At 39.9% G+C, this 20,483-nt stretch overlaps 1 protein-coding gene across 4 annotated transcripts in view; it reads left to right on the forward strand.

The window, feature by feature from the left end:
* Nucleotides 1–20,483, forward strand: part of tbc1d22b (TBC1 domain family, member 22B) — a 355,700-nt gene that overhangs the window by 241,492 nt on the left and 93,725 nt on the right. For 3 of the 4 annotated variants that reach the window (XM_041195481.1, XM_041195479.1, XM_041195482.1), the window contains one exon: nucleotides 20,140–20,267. In XM_041195481.1, coding sequence (XP_041051415.1) covers nucleotides 20,140–20,267 — 128 coding nt within the window. Of the gene's footprint in view, nucleotides 1–18,843; nucleotides 19,202–20,139; nucleotides 20,268–20,483 lie in introns of those variants that run through there. The other variant, XM_041195480.1, reaches the window with a different exon arrangement.

Raw genomic sequence — 20,483 nt, forward strand, 5'->3', positions numbered from 1 at the left:
CAGTAGACCATCATAATCTAATCCTTTGGGATAAAATGGAATTCAATTGAAAATGGCCTTCATAATCTTATAGTTAAACCTGGCTCGGTAGATCCTAACTTTGTTTTTTTTTTGAGAAACCTCTGGAGGTCAGTTACTGAACACATTCACAAGAATCTGCCACTGTATGGTTAATGCAAAAAATGCAACATTTATTAAACAAAAAAATGAGTTATATTATACTAGACAAAAAGGTTGGAAAGATTTTTTTTAATTCATTCCTGGGATGTGGGAGTCGCTGGCTAGACCAACATTTATTGCCTACCCCTGATTGCCCTTGTTCAGAGGGCATTTCAGAATCAACCACATTGCTGTGGTCTGGAGTCACCTGTAGGCTAGACCAGCTTAGGACGGCAGATATCCTTCCCTAAATTTCATTAGTGAACGAGATGGGTTTTTACAACAATCGACAATAGTTTCATGGTCATCATTAGACTTCTAATTCCATATTTTCATTGAATTCAAATTCCACCATCTGCCGTGGCTGGATTCGAACCCAGGTCCTCAGAGCATTACCCTGGGTCTCTGGATTGATAGTCCAGCGACATTACAGATAGCAGAAAATGATTCAAACTCTCACTATTCCTTTTATCCCAGCAACCCTTACAGACACAAAATCCCAGTAAAGATTTTCCACTGTTTCACCACCCAAGTTTTTTGCTTGGGTTAGCTTAGTTTCAAACATTTTTATTCCAGCAGACTTCTGAGCATTCACTAGATGCTTTACTTCAATTGGTATCTCTCCCTAAGACACCCAAAAACCGCAATCTAAACTCTATTATTTCAGCTTCAGAGCAAACACGAGTTCCCTCAGCTCAGTTCCCTGGCAGGCTTACAGGATTTCTTAGTAGAGAGATTAGACCTTCTGTCTGCATTCTCTGGTATGCACGCATTAACTGACCGCCCTCCTGTGTTTCCCTGTCTCTCTGTGTGTCTCTGGACCCCTGTCGCTCGGCAACAGCACAGTTTTTTTCTACTTTGTTTTGTTTTAACTTCACTACTAAACCCTTGGTAACCCATCTCTTTGCTTCGAATTGCAAAACCTCAGTAAAAATGCATGTATACAATTAGGGCCCCAGGCTTCCCGGCACTCGACTCACAAAAACCTCTAAATGAAACAAACCAGGTTTCACTTTTCTTAATTCCCAAATACAAAATATAAATTAAACTTAAAGCTATACATTGTTCCGAACACTTCCTCACAGAAAAAAAATGAAATGGTACCTTTAAGAGGCTTTTTCATTTTCTATTACAATCTCCTCTTATCATTAACTCGATATTACTTACGAAGATGTTACTCCAGCAGTAATGATGCATTTACATCAAATACACAAGGACTTTTCCAGATAAATCATATTCTACTCAAGTCCATTTTGATCATGACATTTTGGTTCCTCCATATTTGTCCCTGATAAAGCATCTGTTATGATATTGTCTCTTCCTGCTACATGAATAATTTTCAAATTGTATGGTTATAGCATTAAATTCTAACGAAAGTCTCAGATTCTTGGTATGAAGTTTTGATAAAAAGGTTAGAGAATTACGGTCCGTATAAGTAACAGTCTCTGCAGAGCTGTTGGACATGTAGAGCCAACACCAAACTCAAAAGTCTCTTTTTCCACAGTTGAGTATTTCAGCTGGTAAGATTTTAACTTTTGAGAAAGGTAACTGACTTTTTGTCAGTTTTCTTTGTCAATAGAACTTGCTAACTTTTGAGAAAAGTAACTGACTGGCCGATCGATCCCTATCTTGTCCTTATGTCATAAAACTGTACCAACATCTACGTTGTTGGCATCAACAGCCAGATTAAATGGTTTAGCATAATTTGTTGCTGCTAAAACCAGTGTGGCAGTCCAGCTTTCAAACTGTCAAAGGCACTTTGGCACTCCTCTGTCTATTCAAATTCCTTGCCTTTCTTTAACAGGCTTGTCAGGGGAGCCACTAAAGTGCCGAAGTTCGGAACAAACTTCCAATAGGATCCACTCATGCCATATGCTGCAGAATTCCTTGTTTTGTCTTAGGCACTGGAAAATCCAAGATAACCCTTATTTTTGCTTCTCCAGGTGCTACTTAGCCTTGTCCCACAGCGTGGCTCAAATAAGTCACTTTTGCTTTGGCAAATTCACGTTTTGTCGAGTCTATGTCCAAATTGGCTCTTTGTAACCGATCAAACAATTTGTTCAAGTATTGTAAACATTCCTCCCAGGTTTGGCTGAACACAATCCAATCATCATTATATACAACACAGTTGCATGAACCTTCAATCACCTTGTTAGTTAATCTTTGAAAAGCTGCTGGTGCGTTTTTATTCTGAAAGGCATGACTTTACATTGATTAAGTCTATTTGGGGTTTCAAAAGCTGATATTTCTTTGGCTGTATTTGTCAATGGAACTTGCTAATATCACTTCAATAAGTCAATTTTTGTAATAAACCTTGCTTGTCCAATCTTCTCGATATCGTCTTCTAAATGCAGAATTGGATATTTTGCTGCATTGACTTTGCAGTAATCTATACATAATTGTTGTGACTCATCTGGCTTTGGTACCATTACAATAAGTGAACTGCCCCCCTAAATGCAGACCCAGAGTTCTCCGCCTTGGAGAGTTTGACCTTTATGTCTCCGTGGCCTCGGTCTCGGCCTCAGGGCGAACGCATGGGACGTGGAACCGTTAGTGGCCCAGCCGCCTTTTGTTAAAAAAAAAGGCTTGGCCTAAATAGCCAAGTGGTTATGGTACTGGGCTTGTAACACCAAGATCAAGAGTTCAAATCTCACCATGGCAAACTATGAAACAATGTAACTTCATCTGAATAGGAACAGATGGAAACAAGTTACAATAAGTGAACTCCAGCTACTGTGACTCGGTTCAGTAATGTCATTTTCCATCATGAACTTGATCTCTTCCCTCACTTGGGCTAACTTCTCTGGATTGAGTTTGTTAAGAATGTTGCTTTATGGTGATGCACTCCCACATTAACATCCTGTATGGCCAAAGATGTTTTCCCTGGCCTATTTATGCAAATCGATTTATAAGTTTGTAATAGCTTTCGTAAGTCACCTTCCAGTTTTCTGGAAGATACCATAATATTACATTTAAATTTTTAAGTCCCTTCATGTTTTCCAATCTGATTACTGGAGAGTCAACTTTAGAATTTTCGACTCCTGATTTTTTCTCGAATCGCTTTGATATTTTTATTTCACTCCTTTCTTCTTTTACTGCTGTAAACATACTCCTCTCCTGACCACCTTCCCTGTTATAATATAGCTTTAACATATTAACGTGACACACTCACTGATCTTTCCTCCTGTCTAGAGTGCTCACTATATAATGTACATTATTGAGTTTCTTTTTGATTTGATAATCTCGTTTTTAACAATTCACCAGAGATAGGTATCAAGACTAGCACCTTGTCTCCAACAAAACTTTGAGCTTTGGCATTTTTATCTGCACTAGCTTTTATTGTTTGCTGAATGATTTTCAAATGCTCTTGGCCACCTCACGTGCTCTGGTTAATCGTTCCCGGAAATTTGACACATAGGTCAACGTTATAGTCCCAGAACTTTGGTTATAAATTTTTCTTTAATTAATTTAAGGGGCCCTCTCACCTCATGCCCATATATTAATTCAAAAGGACTGAATCCTCTGAAATCATTAGGGGCATCCCTAATGGCAAACAGTAAAAATGAAATTCCTTTATCCCAATCATTATGACCATTCTGACGATAGGCTTTAAAAGTTGTCTTTAAAGTTTGATGCTACCTTTCTAATGCACCTTGCGATTGTCGATGATAAGCTGAACATTTAATTTGTTTTATTCTTAAACTATTCATTTTTTTGAATATTAGTGACATAAAATTTGAGCCTTGATTTGCTTGTAATCTTTGGTAATCCATATCTTGTAAAGGATCAAACTAACTTTTTCACTACCATTTTTGCTGTAATTTTCCCCAAAGGCATTACCTCAGGAAATCTTGTTGAAACATCCATAATTGTTAAAAGATACTGATTCCCACTTCTGGTTGTAGGTAGGGGTCTTCCACAACCTATTAAGACCCTGCTAAATGGTTCTTCAAAAGCTGGTATTGCAATTAATACCAATGTTAATTGAATTGTTGCTTGGGGTTTCCCACTACCTGACATGTATGAAATGTCTGGCAGAATTTAACCATGCCTTTATGCAATGCCGACCAATAAAAATGTTTCCATATTTTAGCCTGCGTTTTCCTAATCCCTAAGTGACCTGCCATTGAAATTTCATGAGCAACTCGTAAAACTCTGTTACAATACCCAGATGAAACTACCACCTGATGAACTATACTGCCTATTCCTCATCGGGTGGCATTTGAGGTGATCTCCTTTTCCTCACTAGCACTTGCCTTTTAACTAACACTCAGGCATTGGTTCTGATTGAGTCTCTGAGTAACCTGTTTGATACAGCTGTCTTGATACAGCTATATCATTTCTACTGAAGAAGATGGGTTAAACATGTCAGCCTCATTATCATTACCTTCCCCCTTTTGCTTAAGTTTTTGAAAACAATTATCTGACACTATATTTCTAAGTAACCTCCCTTTTGTATAGCTTCCTCCTCTTCCTGTCTAATTTTATGGGCCTGAGATCTAGTCACAATGCAGTCAGGGAACGATCCGGAATGTTTCTTCTGTAGCATCTCAGTTTCTTTCATTTCTACTGGTTGTTCCAAGGCCCTTCGTGAGGCTAATATTTTTGAACCAGCCAGGCCATTCCCCAAAATAAAATCAATTCCTTCTATAGGGATTTGACGCACTGCTCCAACTGCAACTTCTCCACTTACCATGTCACTCTTACCTCTGTGTATACCTCCAATTAATACTTTTTCCTTCATTAGTCCCTCTGAAAGATAAATATTGTCATCAGCCAGTATCAATGACTGATTTGCTCTCGTGTCTCACAATATCTTTTTGGTTTGCCTCCTTTATTAGAAGAATAAGGGAATACTTCCTCTATAAATAAAATCTTTATACCTTTCCATAATTTGTTTACTTATTTTATTGCAGGAGAAAGGGAACACATTTCCCTTTGAGATAAAACATCCAGAACCTTCGGTAGCTTAACTCACTTCAGCAGTATTAGAGGAAGAATTTTCTTGACTATCCTGTGCCATATCCTCCTTCCTAGTAGGTTCTGAGGGAACACGTTTCACCTGTACCACTGCTACGGTTTTAATACCCATTTCCTTTACTGGTACAACCTTTCCTGAGGATTCCACAAGCATTCCTACTAGTGTAAGAGGTCTCCCATTAATTTCCAGCAATTAGTTTTAGTATGTCCAATCTTATACAATGGAAGCTTATTTTTCTTTTAGATCACTTTTACATTCTAGCCTATCTCTCTTATTATTTTGGCATCCTTCTGTTTGTTCCTTAGAACTAGTACCTTTTCCATTTTCTATTTGTACAATTTCCTTGTTGATTCCCCAATGACCTTTCCCCACCTGCAGCCGTCTGTCTGAGACATCATAGGTATCAGCCAAAATTGCTGCTTCTTGGATCTTTGATACTTGTGCTTATTTAAATAAGCGTTAATAGTTACTGGAATACTATTTCAGAATTCTTCCATTATCATGATTTCCCTCACGTTCTCAACTTTTCTCTAACTTCAGTAATCAAATCCACTGATCCCATAACATTTCTTTTTCCCTTGCAAATTCCACAAATGTCTGATTAGGTTTCTTTATTATGGTCCTAGACTGTAATTGATAAGCTTCAGGGACAAGCTCAAAAGCATTGAGCGTTGCTCTTTTAACTTCTACATAGTCTGCAGACTGTTCCTCTGACAGACTAGTGTACACATTCATATCTGTACCTGACAGGACACTTTGTAACGTTAAGGTCCAAGCAGCTTTTGGTCACTTCAACTTCACAGCTATCTTCAAATGAGGTGAAATATCTTTCAGTTTCGTCCTCTGAAAATTTAGGCACCAAACAAAGATTTTGGTTTATTCAAATCCTCAGGATCACCTTTTGAACTACTATCTCCTCTTTCTTTATTCTAAGCTTTTCTCTAGCCAAGCCATGTAGTCTGATTTCTTTCTCTCTTTGAAACTCAAGCTCACATTTTCACGTTTCTGTTTTTCAATCTTTTTCTTTTTCTTTCTCCCTTTTTTTCCAATTCAAACTACTAACCCTTGGTAACCCATCTGTTCACTTCGAGTTGTAAAACCTCACTAAAAAATGCATGTGTACAAGCAGGACCCCAGACTTCCCAGCACCCAACTCACAAAAACGTCTAAATGAAACTAAAGCCAGATTTCACCTTTCTTAATACCCAAGTACAAAATAGAAATTAAACTTAAAAACTATACACTGTTCCTAAGAAATATATATTCATTAGGGATCCGCTTAATCAAATTCTAATGCTGGATAATAACAGCAGTGCAGAATAAATTTCATTGTTAACTGAATAATTTGCTCATGCCTTAATCAAAACTAAATTGTTCTCATGGATGAATTAAATCTTTGTATTCCACATGGCCTGCAATCCATATGTTGGGAGCTTCCCATGTTCATCAGAACCTAGCGTAATTCTGGAAGCCTTTAAGCTAAGTGATATTGAGCACACTCATCTCAAGATAGTTGGAAGGAATCCCTACAAGACCAGGTAGCCTACATTCTAGCGTATTTAAAAAAAGGAACTGGAAGAATGATGGGTGCATTGAGTTTCAGCTTCCAGAGCTCCCTACATTCTTGAACGGGTCTTGTACATGGATTAGACGACACTGGATGCCGTCCCGCTCTTCAAGAAAGGAGTGGGGGAGAAAACAGGGACATGCAGGCCAGTTAGTCTGACATAAGTAGTAGGAAAAAATACAAAAATCTAGAGACTTGGTAATAGGGCAGTGAGAAAATCATAAGCATTTGGATGTTGTAGTTTTAATTATGGTAAAACTGTTAGCGTCCACGGCTATTACAACCATGAAACTGACAGGAGCATCTGGCTTCTGCACGTACTCAATTAAATGCAGAAACCCAGAAGTTGCTGTCTCCAGACTTCCAGGGAGTGCCATGTTAAAGCCCCGCAAGTGGAAAGCTTCATAAATCACTTGATTTCATGTAAACTTCCACTTTTATGTTGTTCATCTTGCTGTAAAAATCCTTGAAAAATACTATACCATTCTAAATGAGGTAGCTGGGTTTTTAATGGTGTACTAATTTCAGAATTACCGTTGGACAACGTCACTGTCATTCAGAACAAATTTTGTTTTTGTGGAGTATCAAACTTTTCCAGTAAGATATAAAAAAAATTGATTTTTAAAACAATTTTTATTCTAAAGTTTGTTTATGAAATTTCAGCTTCCAGCTTAATCCAATGTGTATGTTTCAGATTTTTATTTTGCTATCTGTAGATGATTAAAAAGTAAAGGATAATCAGTGTTCTATACTTCCTGTCCTTTAAATTTGCTTCAGTTCCTAAGTAAGGCCATATTTGACTCGAAACTGTCTCTACAGATGCTGCCAAACCTGCTGAATTTTTCCAGTGCTTTCTGTTTTTATTTCAGAACTGCAGTATTTTGCTTTTGGATTTATTCTTTGCTTCCTGGTTTGCTGTCTGAAAATTTTTCAATATGATTGGCTCTTAACCTGCTTGATGAGATTACTGTTGCTGGATACTAGTGAACCCTTATAGCTGATGCTGAAATGAAAGTAACAACAGGAAAGGTGAAATCTAAGCCATTAAGATCACTGGATCTTTGTGGACAGCTTTCGTTGAGGTCAGTGGCAAGTGCTGTTACTTTGCCACTGACTGCAAAATCCATGCTAGTGTGATAAGGTAGAGTCAGCATGGTTTTGCAAAAGGAAGATTGTGTTTCACAAATTCATTTACATATTTTGAGGGTGTAACTAGCAGGGTAGACAACAAGACGCCAGTGAATTGAATATTTGGATTTTCGAAAGGCATTCTTTAAGGTGCCACAGAAGAGGTTGTCACACAAGATTAGAGCTCATGGGATTGGAAATAATGTATATGAGCTTGGAATGAAATTGGTTAACAAACAGGAAGCAATCAGCAGGAATAAATAGGTCATTTTCAGGTTGACAGGTTACAAATACCATGGTGCCACAAGTTTCACTGCCTGGGCCTCAGCAATTCACAATTTATATCATTGATGTAAATGAGGTCCCCAAGTGTAATCCATCCAGGTTTGTTATCATGCATAGCTGAGTGGGAAAGTAAGATGTTAGGAGTAGGTAAAGAGGGTGAACAGGGATATAGACTGGTTAAGTACATGAGTAGGATGGTGGCAGATGGAGTATAATGTGAGGAGGTGTGAAATTATCCACTTTGGTAGGAAAAATAGGCAGAATATTTTATAAAAAGCAAGAGTCTGGCAAATGTTAGTACACAAATCACTGAAAGCAATTAGGAAGGTAAGTTGTATGTTAGCCTTTATTGCAAGGGGTTTGGAGGGTAGGGGAAGGAAGTCTTGCTGCAATTATATAGGGCTTTGATGAAACTACACTTGAAGCACTGTGTATAATTCTGATCTCCATACCTAAGGAAGGATATATTTGCCTTAGAAGAAATGTAACAAAGATTCAGTCGACTGATTCCTAGGATACAAGAATTGTTTTATGAGGAGACATTGATTAGGGTGTGCTTATATTCTCTGCAGTTTACAAGAACTAGATGTGATCTAATTGAAATGTATAAAATTGTTCAATGGCTTGATAGGGCAGATGTGGGAGAAGCTGTGTCTCCAGGCTGGAGAGTCAAAAACTAGGGTCATGGTCTCAAGATGGGGAATCAACCAGGACTGAGATGAGAGACATTTCTTTAATCAAGAGTGTTGTGAATCATTGGAATTCTCTACCTCAAAAGGCTTTGGGTACTTGGCCATTGAGTGTATTCAAAACTGAGATTAATAGATTTTTGGATGTTATAGAAATCAAGGCCAGAACCTGCGGGTCGGCGTGCGGGGGTGGGCCCTGTTCGCCGACGCATAAAATGATGTGGGGTGACGTCAGGCTTGCGTCCTGATGTCGCCGCGTGTCATTCAGATCTTCAGGCCGGCGGGCACACACCGGATTCAGCTGCGCGCACGCCGAACTTTCAAACGCCTATTATAGCCATTTAAATATCAATTTAAATAATTAACTTAGCTGCCCATCCAACCTTAAGGTTGGCGGGCAGGGGAAGAACCCAGGTGGCCCTCACATTTATCATGAAACCTCATCCATGGGCAGGGTGAGATTCAATGACGGTTTTTAAACTTCAGTAAAAATTTTTAATAAAATTCATTGACGTGTCCCAGCTCATGTGACAGTGTCACATGAGGGGACATGTCTTTAATTTTTTAAAAATCTAACTAATCTCCCTGAGGCAGCTCTGTGCATCAGGGAGATTTCTGCGCTCTTTCGTGCGCATGCGCATAAGAGTGCAGGCCCCCGACTCAGCTGACTCCCCCTGTCCGCATAGGGAGCGCTTCTGGTTGCGCGTCATGCTGGGCAGGCCTTAAATGGCCTACCCATGTAAAATGGTGACGCGCAGCTGATCGCGGGTGGCAATTGGCTGAGCCCACGCCCACTCCCGCCCAGCCCCCCCAACGGGGAGAAAACTTACCCCAAAAGGAAGTGGAGATCAGACTCCCAACAGTGGAGTTGAGGTAGAAGATCAGCCATGATCTTATTGAATGGCAGAGGAGGCTGAAAGGGCCATGTGGCATACTCTTTCTATTTGTGCTGTACCAATGGGTGTCCATGCCGGTAAACCAGTTTAGGTCGGCAATGAAAAGTGCAGTCTTCTTTGAAAATTTTTGATTTATCCACTTAAGCAGGGTGAATGGGAAAGCACAGCTGGGAAACTAGCAAGTCACCCTGCCATCTGTGGGCAAGCGCACAAGTTTCTGGTTGTGCAGAGCATGCAGGTGTTCAAATGTGCCTGAATTGACACTTGTGCTTGCTGACCACATGCAAATTTGATGCCCACCTAATGACCCTACATCCTCCAGTGCAGCAAATACTGGCAACCAGCACACACAATCCCAGTTGCTGGTAAATATGCTTTGTCTTTTATCCAAGGCTATTACATCTTTCTTGTGGGGTCACCTGAAGATTTCCAGGGCCCTATTTCTTCTGTCTGAAAACCAGCTAGTGATGCAAAATACTCTTATCATATTGTTTTATTTAGACAAACATCAGTTAGGAAATGTAACATTTTTCTTCCTCATTTACGTCGTTGTTTAATTTATTATTCACATCATGGATAAGTCAAACAGTACAAGAGAAGTCATAACTGTGTGACACCCACTCTATTTAAAAATATTTTCACCCTGCATTTTCATTTTCCAATCCTATGCTCTCTGTATAGTACACCGCAAAGTCCACCTTTAGTTCTTTCTTCCTGCCATCAAACATACTTGTTCCTGCTGTTCAATGGATAAGAAAAAATTTATTTATTTTGCCAGCTCTGGCTTTGTTTTTGGCCTAGGTCTACCTTTGTATACCTGAGACTTACTTAATAAGCAAGTTTAGACCACAAAATTACCAACTTATGTCAAATTCTGACCTTGGCGCTTGGTTCAGGTACAGAATGACCAGTTATGTTCATGTTCTGCAAAAAATGTTCAAGGAGTGTGCAAAGAGTAAAGCATTAGTAACTGATGAAATGCAGAAGGGAGAATCTGTGACTGCGTTCATGAACAAACTCAAGAAATATAAACTTGGCCAACAAAGTTTTGTCTTTTTTAATTGTGTGACTGCCATAATGTTCCACAACCACCAGTAGCTGCAAGAACTTGATTCAATTTTGTAAACCACTGAGGACCTTACATCATGCATGCCAATAGCAATCTGCTTCCAGTATCAGCAACGGTACTTAAAATTGTCGATGCCTCCCATTCCAACATGACCATATTTCATAATATATCTGGTGATTTGCGGGGGGGGGGGGAGGAGGAGAGAAAACACTATCACTTATTTTAGAAAGAAAGCTGGATAGTGGCACAGTTTTCTTTATATGCCCTGGCCATGTGTTTTATGCTTATTAATTACTCATACTTTATAAGGATTCTTAAGGCACATAACAGTGTCCAGATATTAATTTCAGTGTTACAAAGTGATCAACTGGAGGGCACCTCTCCTACTATGATCGCAGAAATTAACCAGAGTGAATTTCTAACATTGCAGTCTTTAAATAGTTTTCATTTTCTGCTTGTCTTATCTGGAGTTGGACCAAACCCAGAAAGAAGTAACAAAAAGCCTGGCTGGCCAAACTTCCCAATTATTCTAGGGTCAAAGCTCATAGCTTTATGCAAATTTATGAATCAACAGACTGCTGGCTGATGCATTCTTTTTCAATGTTCAGCAATCATTAGTGTATCAGTCACCAAAAATTCATAGGGCAGGATTTTATCATCGGCGAGTGGGGGTGGGGCCCGCTCTCCGACGTGTAAAATGATGCATGATGACATCGGGTGGAACTCCCCAACGTCAACGTGCCCAATTTAAATTTTCAGGAAGGCGGGGACACAGCAAAATCAGCTGCGTGCCCACTGACCTGTCAATGGCCAAATGAGGCCATTGACAGAGTCAATGAAAGTAATTAAGTGGACCTGCCCGTCCAACCGTAAGGTTGGTAGGCAGGCCAGGAGCCCCGGTGGCAACTAGAAAAAACATGAAACCTCATCCACTGGCGGGATGAGGTTTCATGTAGGTTTTTCAAAATTTTAATAAAGTGGTTTTGGAAATTATGAACATGTCCCAACTCATGTGACATTGTCACATGAGGGGACATGTAAGGGAATTTTTATTTTCTATTTTTAATATCTTTGAAAGTAGAGGCGATCTCCCTGAGGCAGCACCTAGCCTCAAGGAGATGAATGCGCTCTTTTGTGCGCATGCGTGAAAGAGCACACTCTCAATTTTAGGCATTCCCCCCACCCACACAGGGAGCACATAGTGCTTTCTTGCGGTCGTCATGCTGGGCAGGCCTTAATTGGCCTGCCCATGTAAAATGGCGCCGCGCCTCAACTTCCCCCCACTCGACGGGGGGAAAATTCTGCCCTAGATGAAGAAAATTGCAAATTCAAGCGCATCATAGCTAACATGTGGGACTTCTGTTAAAAAGGCGTTATTGAAATAAGTTATTGTATTCATCTTTAAAAGAAGGTGGGAAGTGGTGTTCCAGAAAGATCAGTGCTGGGCTGACTGCATCACAACTTACGTTAATGATTTGGATTTTGGAGTCAAAAACACAATTTCTAAATTTGCGGATGCCACCAAATTGGGGTTGGGCAGGGGGGCGGTGTGCGGTGGTGGTGGATAGTAAATGCTGAGAAGGATGGCAACGAATTGCAGGACATTTATAAACTTCCAGAATTGGCACATAATTGGCAATATGGATAAATGTGGGCAAGTACATTTTGGTCGGGAGGCCATTTATCACTTGGAAAGTTCGAATCTAGGTGGGATAGAGGAACAAGAAGATCTGAGTATAAATTCACCGATCAAAAAAAAATGCACCATAGCTTAGCAAGGCCATAAAAGCAAACCACATTAGGCTTTGTTTTAGATGGATAGAATTGAAAAGCAAAAGAAGTTATACAAAACCTGTTCTGATCCATGATTAGACCGCAGTTAGAGGACTGTATACAATTCTGGTTGTAGAGGCACTGGACAAGGTGCAGAAAAGGTTTACAAGGATCATACCAGAAATGCGTGTATTGGCAAAGGATTGGCAGGCTGGGTCTTTAAAATTGCTGAAAAGAGAGACATGCTGCTAAATCTTTTTGTCTTGCATTCATTGCAACTAGCTAGTCTCTGCAAGCAACAATCCTGAGTGGACTAATAGCTACCCTAACAACCAGTTTAAGATAAAAACAAAAAATGCTGGAAAAACTCAGCAGGTCTGGCAGTATCTATGGAGAGAGAAACAGAGCTAGCTAGAGTCCGTATAACTCTTCTTCAGAGCTTTTGTTTTTAACCGATTTAAGATAACCTATTGAGTTTGTAATGTGGCTCATTTACACTCCTGACATGCATTCATACGCAGGGACCTATTCTCTACAAACAAAAGGAATATTTTCAAGCGTTGTGCCTTTTTAAAAATTACCCGGAAGCTTGGCAAGTCTGTAGTTCCCTGTTGCTTTCTCCATGGCAACACCTCAGCCAATCAGAGTCGATGTGCCAACCAATCAGCACCCTTTTCTCCAGTTGTATAAATTGTTGTGATTGTTTGAAATTTGGAATTTTTGTGTTTGACCTAATAAGTACAAGATGAAAAGCTTAGGCAACATGTCTCTCTTTTCAGCAAACTTCAAGTTCTGTACAACCAAGCAACTGTTTTTAAAATTATGAAATATTTTGATAGAGCAAGTAAAGAGAGAATGTTTCCTTTTCTTGGGAAGAGCATAACTCGAGGTCTTCAATATGAGATCGTCACCAAGCAATCCAAAAGGGAATTCAGAAGAAACTTGTTTACCTAGAGAATGGTGACAATGTGGAACTTGCTACTGCAGGGATTATTAGATGCATTCAAGGGGAAGTTAGAGAAGCCTATGAAGGAGAAGGGAAGAAAAGATTATGATAGTTTTTGATGAGGAAAGATGGAAGGAGGCTCAAGTGGATCATAAACATTGGCATGGACTGGTTGGGTTGAATGGCCTGTTTCTGTGATGTACATTCTATGTAATTCCATGGAGAAAGGAAGATATAGGGCAGAATTTTGCCCTTGGTGTGCGAGCTGGCCCCACTGCTTCAGCGGCGGGCAGGCAGCCGACCCCCGCTGCCGAAACTGGGCCCGACGCCATTTTGAGTGGGTTGGCCAATTAAGGCCTGCCCAGCAGCCTGTCTGACAGGAAGCACTATGCACTTCCTGTGCCGGGGGTGGGGGGAGGGAATCCCCAACTCTCAAAGTGTGCACTTTCACGCATGCGCATGAAAGAGCGCTCTGCTCACTGAGGCAATGTCCTGTCTCAGGGAGTTTACTGACAGGTAAGAAAAGTCAAAAAATAGAGAAATATTAAAACCATTAACATGTCCCCCTCATGTGACAATGTCACGTGAGATGGGACGTGTTAATAAGAAACACATACAGTTTATTAAATGTTTTAAAAACGGACATGAAACTTCATCACGCTAGTAGATGAAGTTCCATGAATAATCTGGAACCCGCTGGGGCTCCTGGCCTGCCCGTCAGCCTTAAGCTTGGACGGGCAGGGTCTTTAACAAGGTTAATTAGCCTGTCAATGGCCTTAATTGGCCATTGACAGGTTGGTGGGTGGACAGCTGATTTCGCTATCCACCCGCCTTCCTGAAGATTTAAATGGACCAGGATGATGTCAGGGGTTCCCCCCCGTGTCATTTTCCCCTTGGCGAGCGGGCCCTGCCCCCAAATCGCTGAGGGGAAAATCCTGGCCATAATCTTGTCCTTGATATTTTTCACATCCCAAAAATATAGGCAGTTTCTGCTCAGGGCTGGGAAATATTTTTCCTACAAATACTGGAGGACAGTGTCACTGGATACTTAACTAGATTATAGATCCCTTAAGCATAAACTAGTTGGAGTTCTCATGTAAAATAACATTCATTTTAGCATTATATCGTATGTACTTCAAAAAGAGCTTGAAATTTGGAATTTTTGCTGTTTGGTGTGTTGCTTACATTCACAAGAGAGCTCCCAGTCTCAGCCGAGGAAGATGTCAAGTGAATGCCAGATGTCTTTTGGTTTTATCACAAGGACCTCAGTGAATATGGACTAATTAAACTTCTGCTTGCAGTTCAGATAGTGTAATTGTCAGTTTGCTCAGAATAATGCAGCTGAAATACAATTTTGTTCCAAACACTTACTTTTGTAATAAGCAGTAGTGTCTACAGAAGCATTCTTGGATGATATCTTGAAAGCTAATTAGACATTCATCTCTGGGACTTGATTCCGCCCCAAAATGAGGTGATTTTTTTTGTGTCAATTGGTTAGGATTGCTGAGGCATCTGGAACACTCATTTGTTTGTGGGAGGTGAAAATCTCCGGCAGCAGTGAACTGCTTTGGAATGAACAGCCTCAGCAAAAGTAATATACAATAGCCATGCTGTTGCTTAGCAACTGCAGCAACAAAATTGAGTGGTTGAGCTTTTCTCCCTTTTTTGGACTGTCAGTTGGCGCAAATTGGCTGTTGGAAATGATTGGAAAAAATCCAGTGCCCGTGGCAAAAAATGGGCAGCTTGGAAGACAGACAGAAGTCTAAAATAGACCAGCAAAGAACAGAAATTTGAACAGGAAAGTGGAATTTAAATTTGGTCAATTTATGAAAGTTATAGTTCATTGCAGTTTGAGAATGTAAGCCTAGAAATTACTGTAGCACATTTGAAGTAAACTCCCCTGTCTGCCTTTTTTGGTAGAAGCATGAGCCCATTTAAAATAAATGGTTTTAAACATCCATGTTAAAAGTAGCAAGCTAATAAAGAACTGTTACACATATGGGTATTTTTAGCTAATGTCAGTCACAGGTTGACTTGGCTTTCAATTATCATGTTTTGATTATTTGATCTGAAAGTGTCACTGTTGCTTATACAGTTAACATTAACAATATTATTGTCTTTAATGGTGCCAGAATAGAACAATCTTCTCTTATTGTAGAACCTCCACCACAAAAAAAGATAGTCAATTTGCCGACAAGTTAACCTCTGGTAGAGCGTCATTGCACCTTAGACTCCACCAGTAGCTACGTGGCATTGTCAGGACACAACATGAATAGCCAACATAACATGTTGACCTGTTGCAGAGAATCATTTCATCACTGACTTGAACTGATGACTTTTGTTTCAGGTGTAATTGTGCCACCAATCCAGATAAGGTACTTGTTCACGTTGCAGCTGCTTTTTAAAAAAAAAACACAATGCTATCAAGAATAGAGTAGAACTAGACTGACTCTCAATTAGCTGCTTATAGCCAGTTTATGCAATATAAACAAGAATATGTGTTTTCTCAGGTGAAGTAAGTAAATGTCAGGTTGAATTTTTCACTAAAAATTTTCTCCTTCAAGTTGATTATTGCCTCATTAATACCTCAAGGAGCCTGGCTCTGAACTTGCCATCCTTAGCAGTTTGCCTTGTGACGTAGTGCTCTCAACTAGTCACATTGTGTAACATGTTCAGTATCATCAAAGCTCAGATTCTGCTTTGTTTGTTCAGTAACCGCTTTTTGAAATTAACCTTCACTATGATGTCACTGTAAGATTATTTATTTGTCCTTTATTCTATTCTGATGTCAGAATTTCAATGCCACTTCTCTGGTTGCCTTGTTAGCTTGTCCTGTTACGAATGTTTGAATTTGGGGCCTTTTTTCAGTTGGAATTAGCACAAGTGACAAATGCAGTAACCAAATTGAATAGAAATAAAGTTTCAGGTTAACATTCCCATTAAAATTTGGGAATTGATAAATAATCCTCGTCCCAGGAGTAGGCAGAATGAAAAAATATCAATTAAACAGGCAAAGTGTATATCAATGCAATGTAATAATCATTATGTAACTTTAGTTGGAAGTTATCACTCTACTAAATGCAGGCTATGCATACATAAATTTTTAAGTGAGGGAAAAACAACTGCTGCAAACTCCCATTTCATTTTTACCTCTCGAGTCTGCTGGTATATTTCAAGACTTTTATGAATACATAGGAGGTATATTTTCAAGCAGATCGCTGAAACTCGCATTTTTCTGGATGAAAAAAAATCAGTGCTCCAGCTACTATATTAAAAAGAGTGCAAGTATCATTTATCAATTTAAAAAAAAACAGAATCTGGCAGCTGCCGGATTGAATTATAAAGAAAATCTGTTCAATCCTGCTTGTTAACCCTTTGGGAGATGACAAAATTGATTTTTTTAAAGAAACCAAGCAATGAAGTTGAATTGCTTACATGTGTCACGCATGCCTATCATACACTTTATGCATGAGGACCTGTATAATACCAGAAGAAACTTGATTTTATTTTAAGCATAGAGACAGACAGTTGTTAACAATAAAACTGCTTTCACTAAGTCTGCAATCTCCCTGCAGTGATTGCTGGTTCAGCACTATAAAAAGCCTCATACACTTTACAAAATTGCAATTTACTGCTGTGAGTGGAGAATAGATTCAATTTTATCTGAAGCTTGAGGAGATGCCTGATTCAATTTGCAGTTGTCTTCACAGCTATCGAATGCGAACTCTATTGTTGTTCTCATCCTGTAGCAGAAGTGGCAAATTGTTGAAGTACTTGATTTCTTATAATTACCCATGGTGCAGGCTTTGAGCAATATGCCACTTTGTTTCTAAACACTTTTTTAATAAAAATGTTTAGTTTATTATTTATTCTTGCATTAACGCTGCTTTCTGTTTAAAAAAAAGACTCTCGTTAGCATACCCATTTGTCCAGCATTGATCCCATCCAAGAAATCTGATGAGTTAATTCCATAAAAATTGGAAAACAAAACAAGCCCCTGAAATTGAACAGGATCTCTAGTAAACTCAGTAAGCAAATGTTTCAATGTGCTAGGAAATGTGTGGTACATTAAGTTTTTACAGAGATTGTGTAATGTTGATGATTCTTTTGAATGTCCCAGTGACTTTTCTATATATAATAAATTAAAAATCTCCAGGGTTAAATAAAGCCGAAACACAGTTGTGTGTACCCCAGCCCACAATTAGCCCGTGCTTGTTTGTTTCACTGCAGGCAGGTTGTTAAGCTTTTGCTATCTGCTGATTTCTATGATTGTTGCATGCAACCAGCACTACCTGCATTGTTCATTGACTGCACGTATCAGCAGCAGGCCTAGTAATACAAATGACTAACGCTACCTAAAGCTACAAAAGCAAAATACTGCAGATACTGGAAATTTGAAATAAAAACAGAAAATGCTGGAAGTACTGAGCAGGTCAGGCAGCATCTGTGGAGATAAATAGGGTTAACATTTCAGGCCAATGATGACCCTTTATCCAAGGTAGCCTGCATCCCTTAAAGGAAAGGTGCTTTGTGGCTGCTCGAAGTGAATTGATTTTGAAGAATTTTGTCAAGTTGGCTCAACCTGTGAGAGAGTGTGCACCAAGGTTTTTTGATAATGCAGTGGAAGCCCGGGTTCAAGGGATGGAGACAAGAACGAGACATCCATTATCCGCAGGGGCCAGAGGAGGCCCTTGAGACATAAGTTCAGGAGGCATTGGGAGGATGTAGCAGCTGAGGTCAATGACAGCAGTGTAGCTCCAATAAGCTGGATGGAGTGCAGGAAGAAATTTAATGGTCTGACACAAGTTATCAAGTTGAGTGAATTCAACCATCTATTAGGATAACCAACCGACTGCACCAATACTCAATTCACTACACCCCCATCACCAACATATTCCCAGCGATGATTTTGCAATTGTTTAATTCATATGGTTTACCTCAACCTCTCACACTTAGCACTGTTTTGGTATGACAACTCGCACCTCACGCACACTGACAGCTATTTAACCATGACAGCCATATCATCCAAACATCTTGTATGGCACTCACTGACCCACTTTACTCTTCCCTTGCAAGATAATGTGGCGCATAATAAGAAGCAACAACAGCTGCAAGGGAGTAGCATTTCTGCATGTTTTAATCCCCATCGAGGAAAAATTATGGGCCATCACAGGAGGAGGCACCACTGGAGGATTTGATGATGAGAATCTCTGCATACCTAATCCTCCTGTGCTCTTCCAAATTCTCCTTTATCTCATAATCTCACAAGTAGTACATGGGGTAAGTACACACTCCTTGCTTTCTCCTCTCTCCTCACCACAACCCACCCCATGTGCCTTTTGCTATTCAGATGCCCAAGAACTGGAACCTATCCAGTCAGAGGTGGAAGAAGATGAAGACAGTGATGATGAAGCAACACCATCACTCGATCTTCCACTCGTAGCCACCAGCTTGGAAATTGACACTGTGCACGCTTTAGAGGCTATGATGGAGGACAGGATTTGCATATGGTTAGGCACTGGGCACAAGTGTGAAGAGCCAGAGCAGGCAGAAAGAATTTCACAAATGCCATTTCATCAGAGGGCAAAGTTGCATCCTAATTCTGCTGCAGAGAATTCCAACGAGGACTTTGATTGGCCAGGCTACAGAAGAAAAACTTGGTGCACTGGATAGCCTGCCAGAAAGCCTGCACACATTAGGGATAATGGAGGAGGCCAGCTCCAATTTGGCACAGGGATTCGTGCAGAGCTTGGAGCCCATCCTTTCCAGCATACAACAGTAGTCGCCTCCATCAACACACCTGATGCAGTCTGATGGCCAATGTCATAATTTCCATTGCAGCACAAACAGTTTCTGCCAAAGATCTGAGTGATACCTTGGAAGCTCAGACTGCTGTCATTGTAATTCTGGGTACAACTGCTGAAAGGGACTTTCAGGACACCACGCTTCACAATGAGGGATTGGTAGCAGGTAAGATGGCTTTTGTAAGGTCAAGTGGAACTTCCGGTTCAGCTGCTCAGTACTCCGTTCCACTCGGAAGAGCTCACATTCCGCCCAAAATTGCAAACGGTGTTCTTTAATGGTTTTGGACCCTGATTTAGATGTCATAATGAAGTTCCGCCCATTTCAGACAGGGGCTCTGGCCTCCTAGTTTGAAGCCAGCTCAAAATTTTCATTGAGTAGGCCTCAAGTGCAAATCAGCAAAATTTTTTTCAGAAGTATTTTGATGAGAAACACAGCAGTACGCAGGTAAAAATTGTTGCTATCGACTCCTGGAATGGTTACAAAGGTGAACTTGGGTACATTTGCCAATTTGAGTTTTGACATTGAAGACTGGCAAGAAATTCTGAGATGGAAAGCAAAACAACTGAGCAGAATGTGTACTCAAAATGTCCACAAATCTAGCAGCCATTACTAAATCAAAATCAAGATTGTAAATCTGAATAAATTTTTCAATCCATAGCCACAAATGTGGAAAGCAATTTAGCACTTCTCATGTCATTTTGATTAAAATTAGCCAATCTGACATAGATGTGCAGTTGAACCTCAAACATATGCTGCCTTTACCAAGTGGGTTATGGGAATTTTTTTTATCTTTGAATGTATGTCTCATGCACTAACAACTGGAAACAATTTTTCCCCACAGAGCAAGTGCACATTCACTTCAGAAAATATGAAGTAGAGTATCTGCAATTTGCATTCCGGTGGATGAATAATTTGCTCATGAGGGAGCTGCCTCTCCGATGCACAATCCGACTTTGGGACACATACCAGGTGAATGTTGCAGAACTATATTAATACTTCTAGATTAGTCTGTACTTTAAGCACCTGATCACACGCGGGGAGGGCAAGATTCCTTTTAATGCAGATCAAAATGTAGGCCAATTTAAACTAATGCATTAATTGTTGCCAGAAAATAAACAAAGTTTGTAACGTCTGTGATTTGAACTTATGCATTGTGTGTTCCATTGTGTATGAAAAATGTTTAAG

The sequence above is a fragment of the Carcharodon carcharias genome, chromosome 9, assembly GCF_017639515.1.
Source record: "Carcharodon carcharias isolate sCarCar2 chromosome 9, sCarCar2.pri, whole genome shotgun sequence".
In the NCBI taxonomy this organism is placed as follows: domain Eukaryota; kingdom Metazoa; phylum Chordata; class Chondrichthyes; order Lamniformes; family Lamnidae; genus Carcharodon; species Carcharodon carcharias.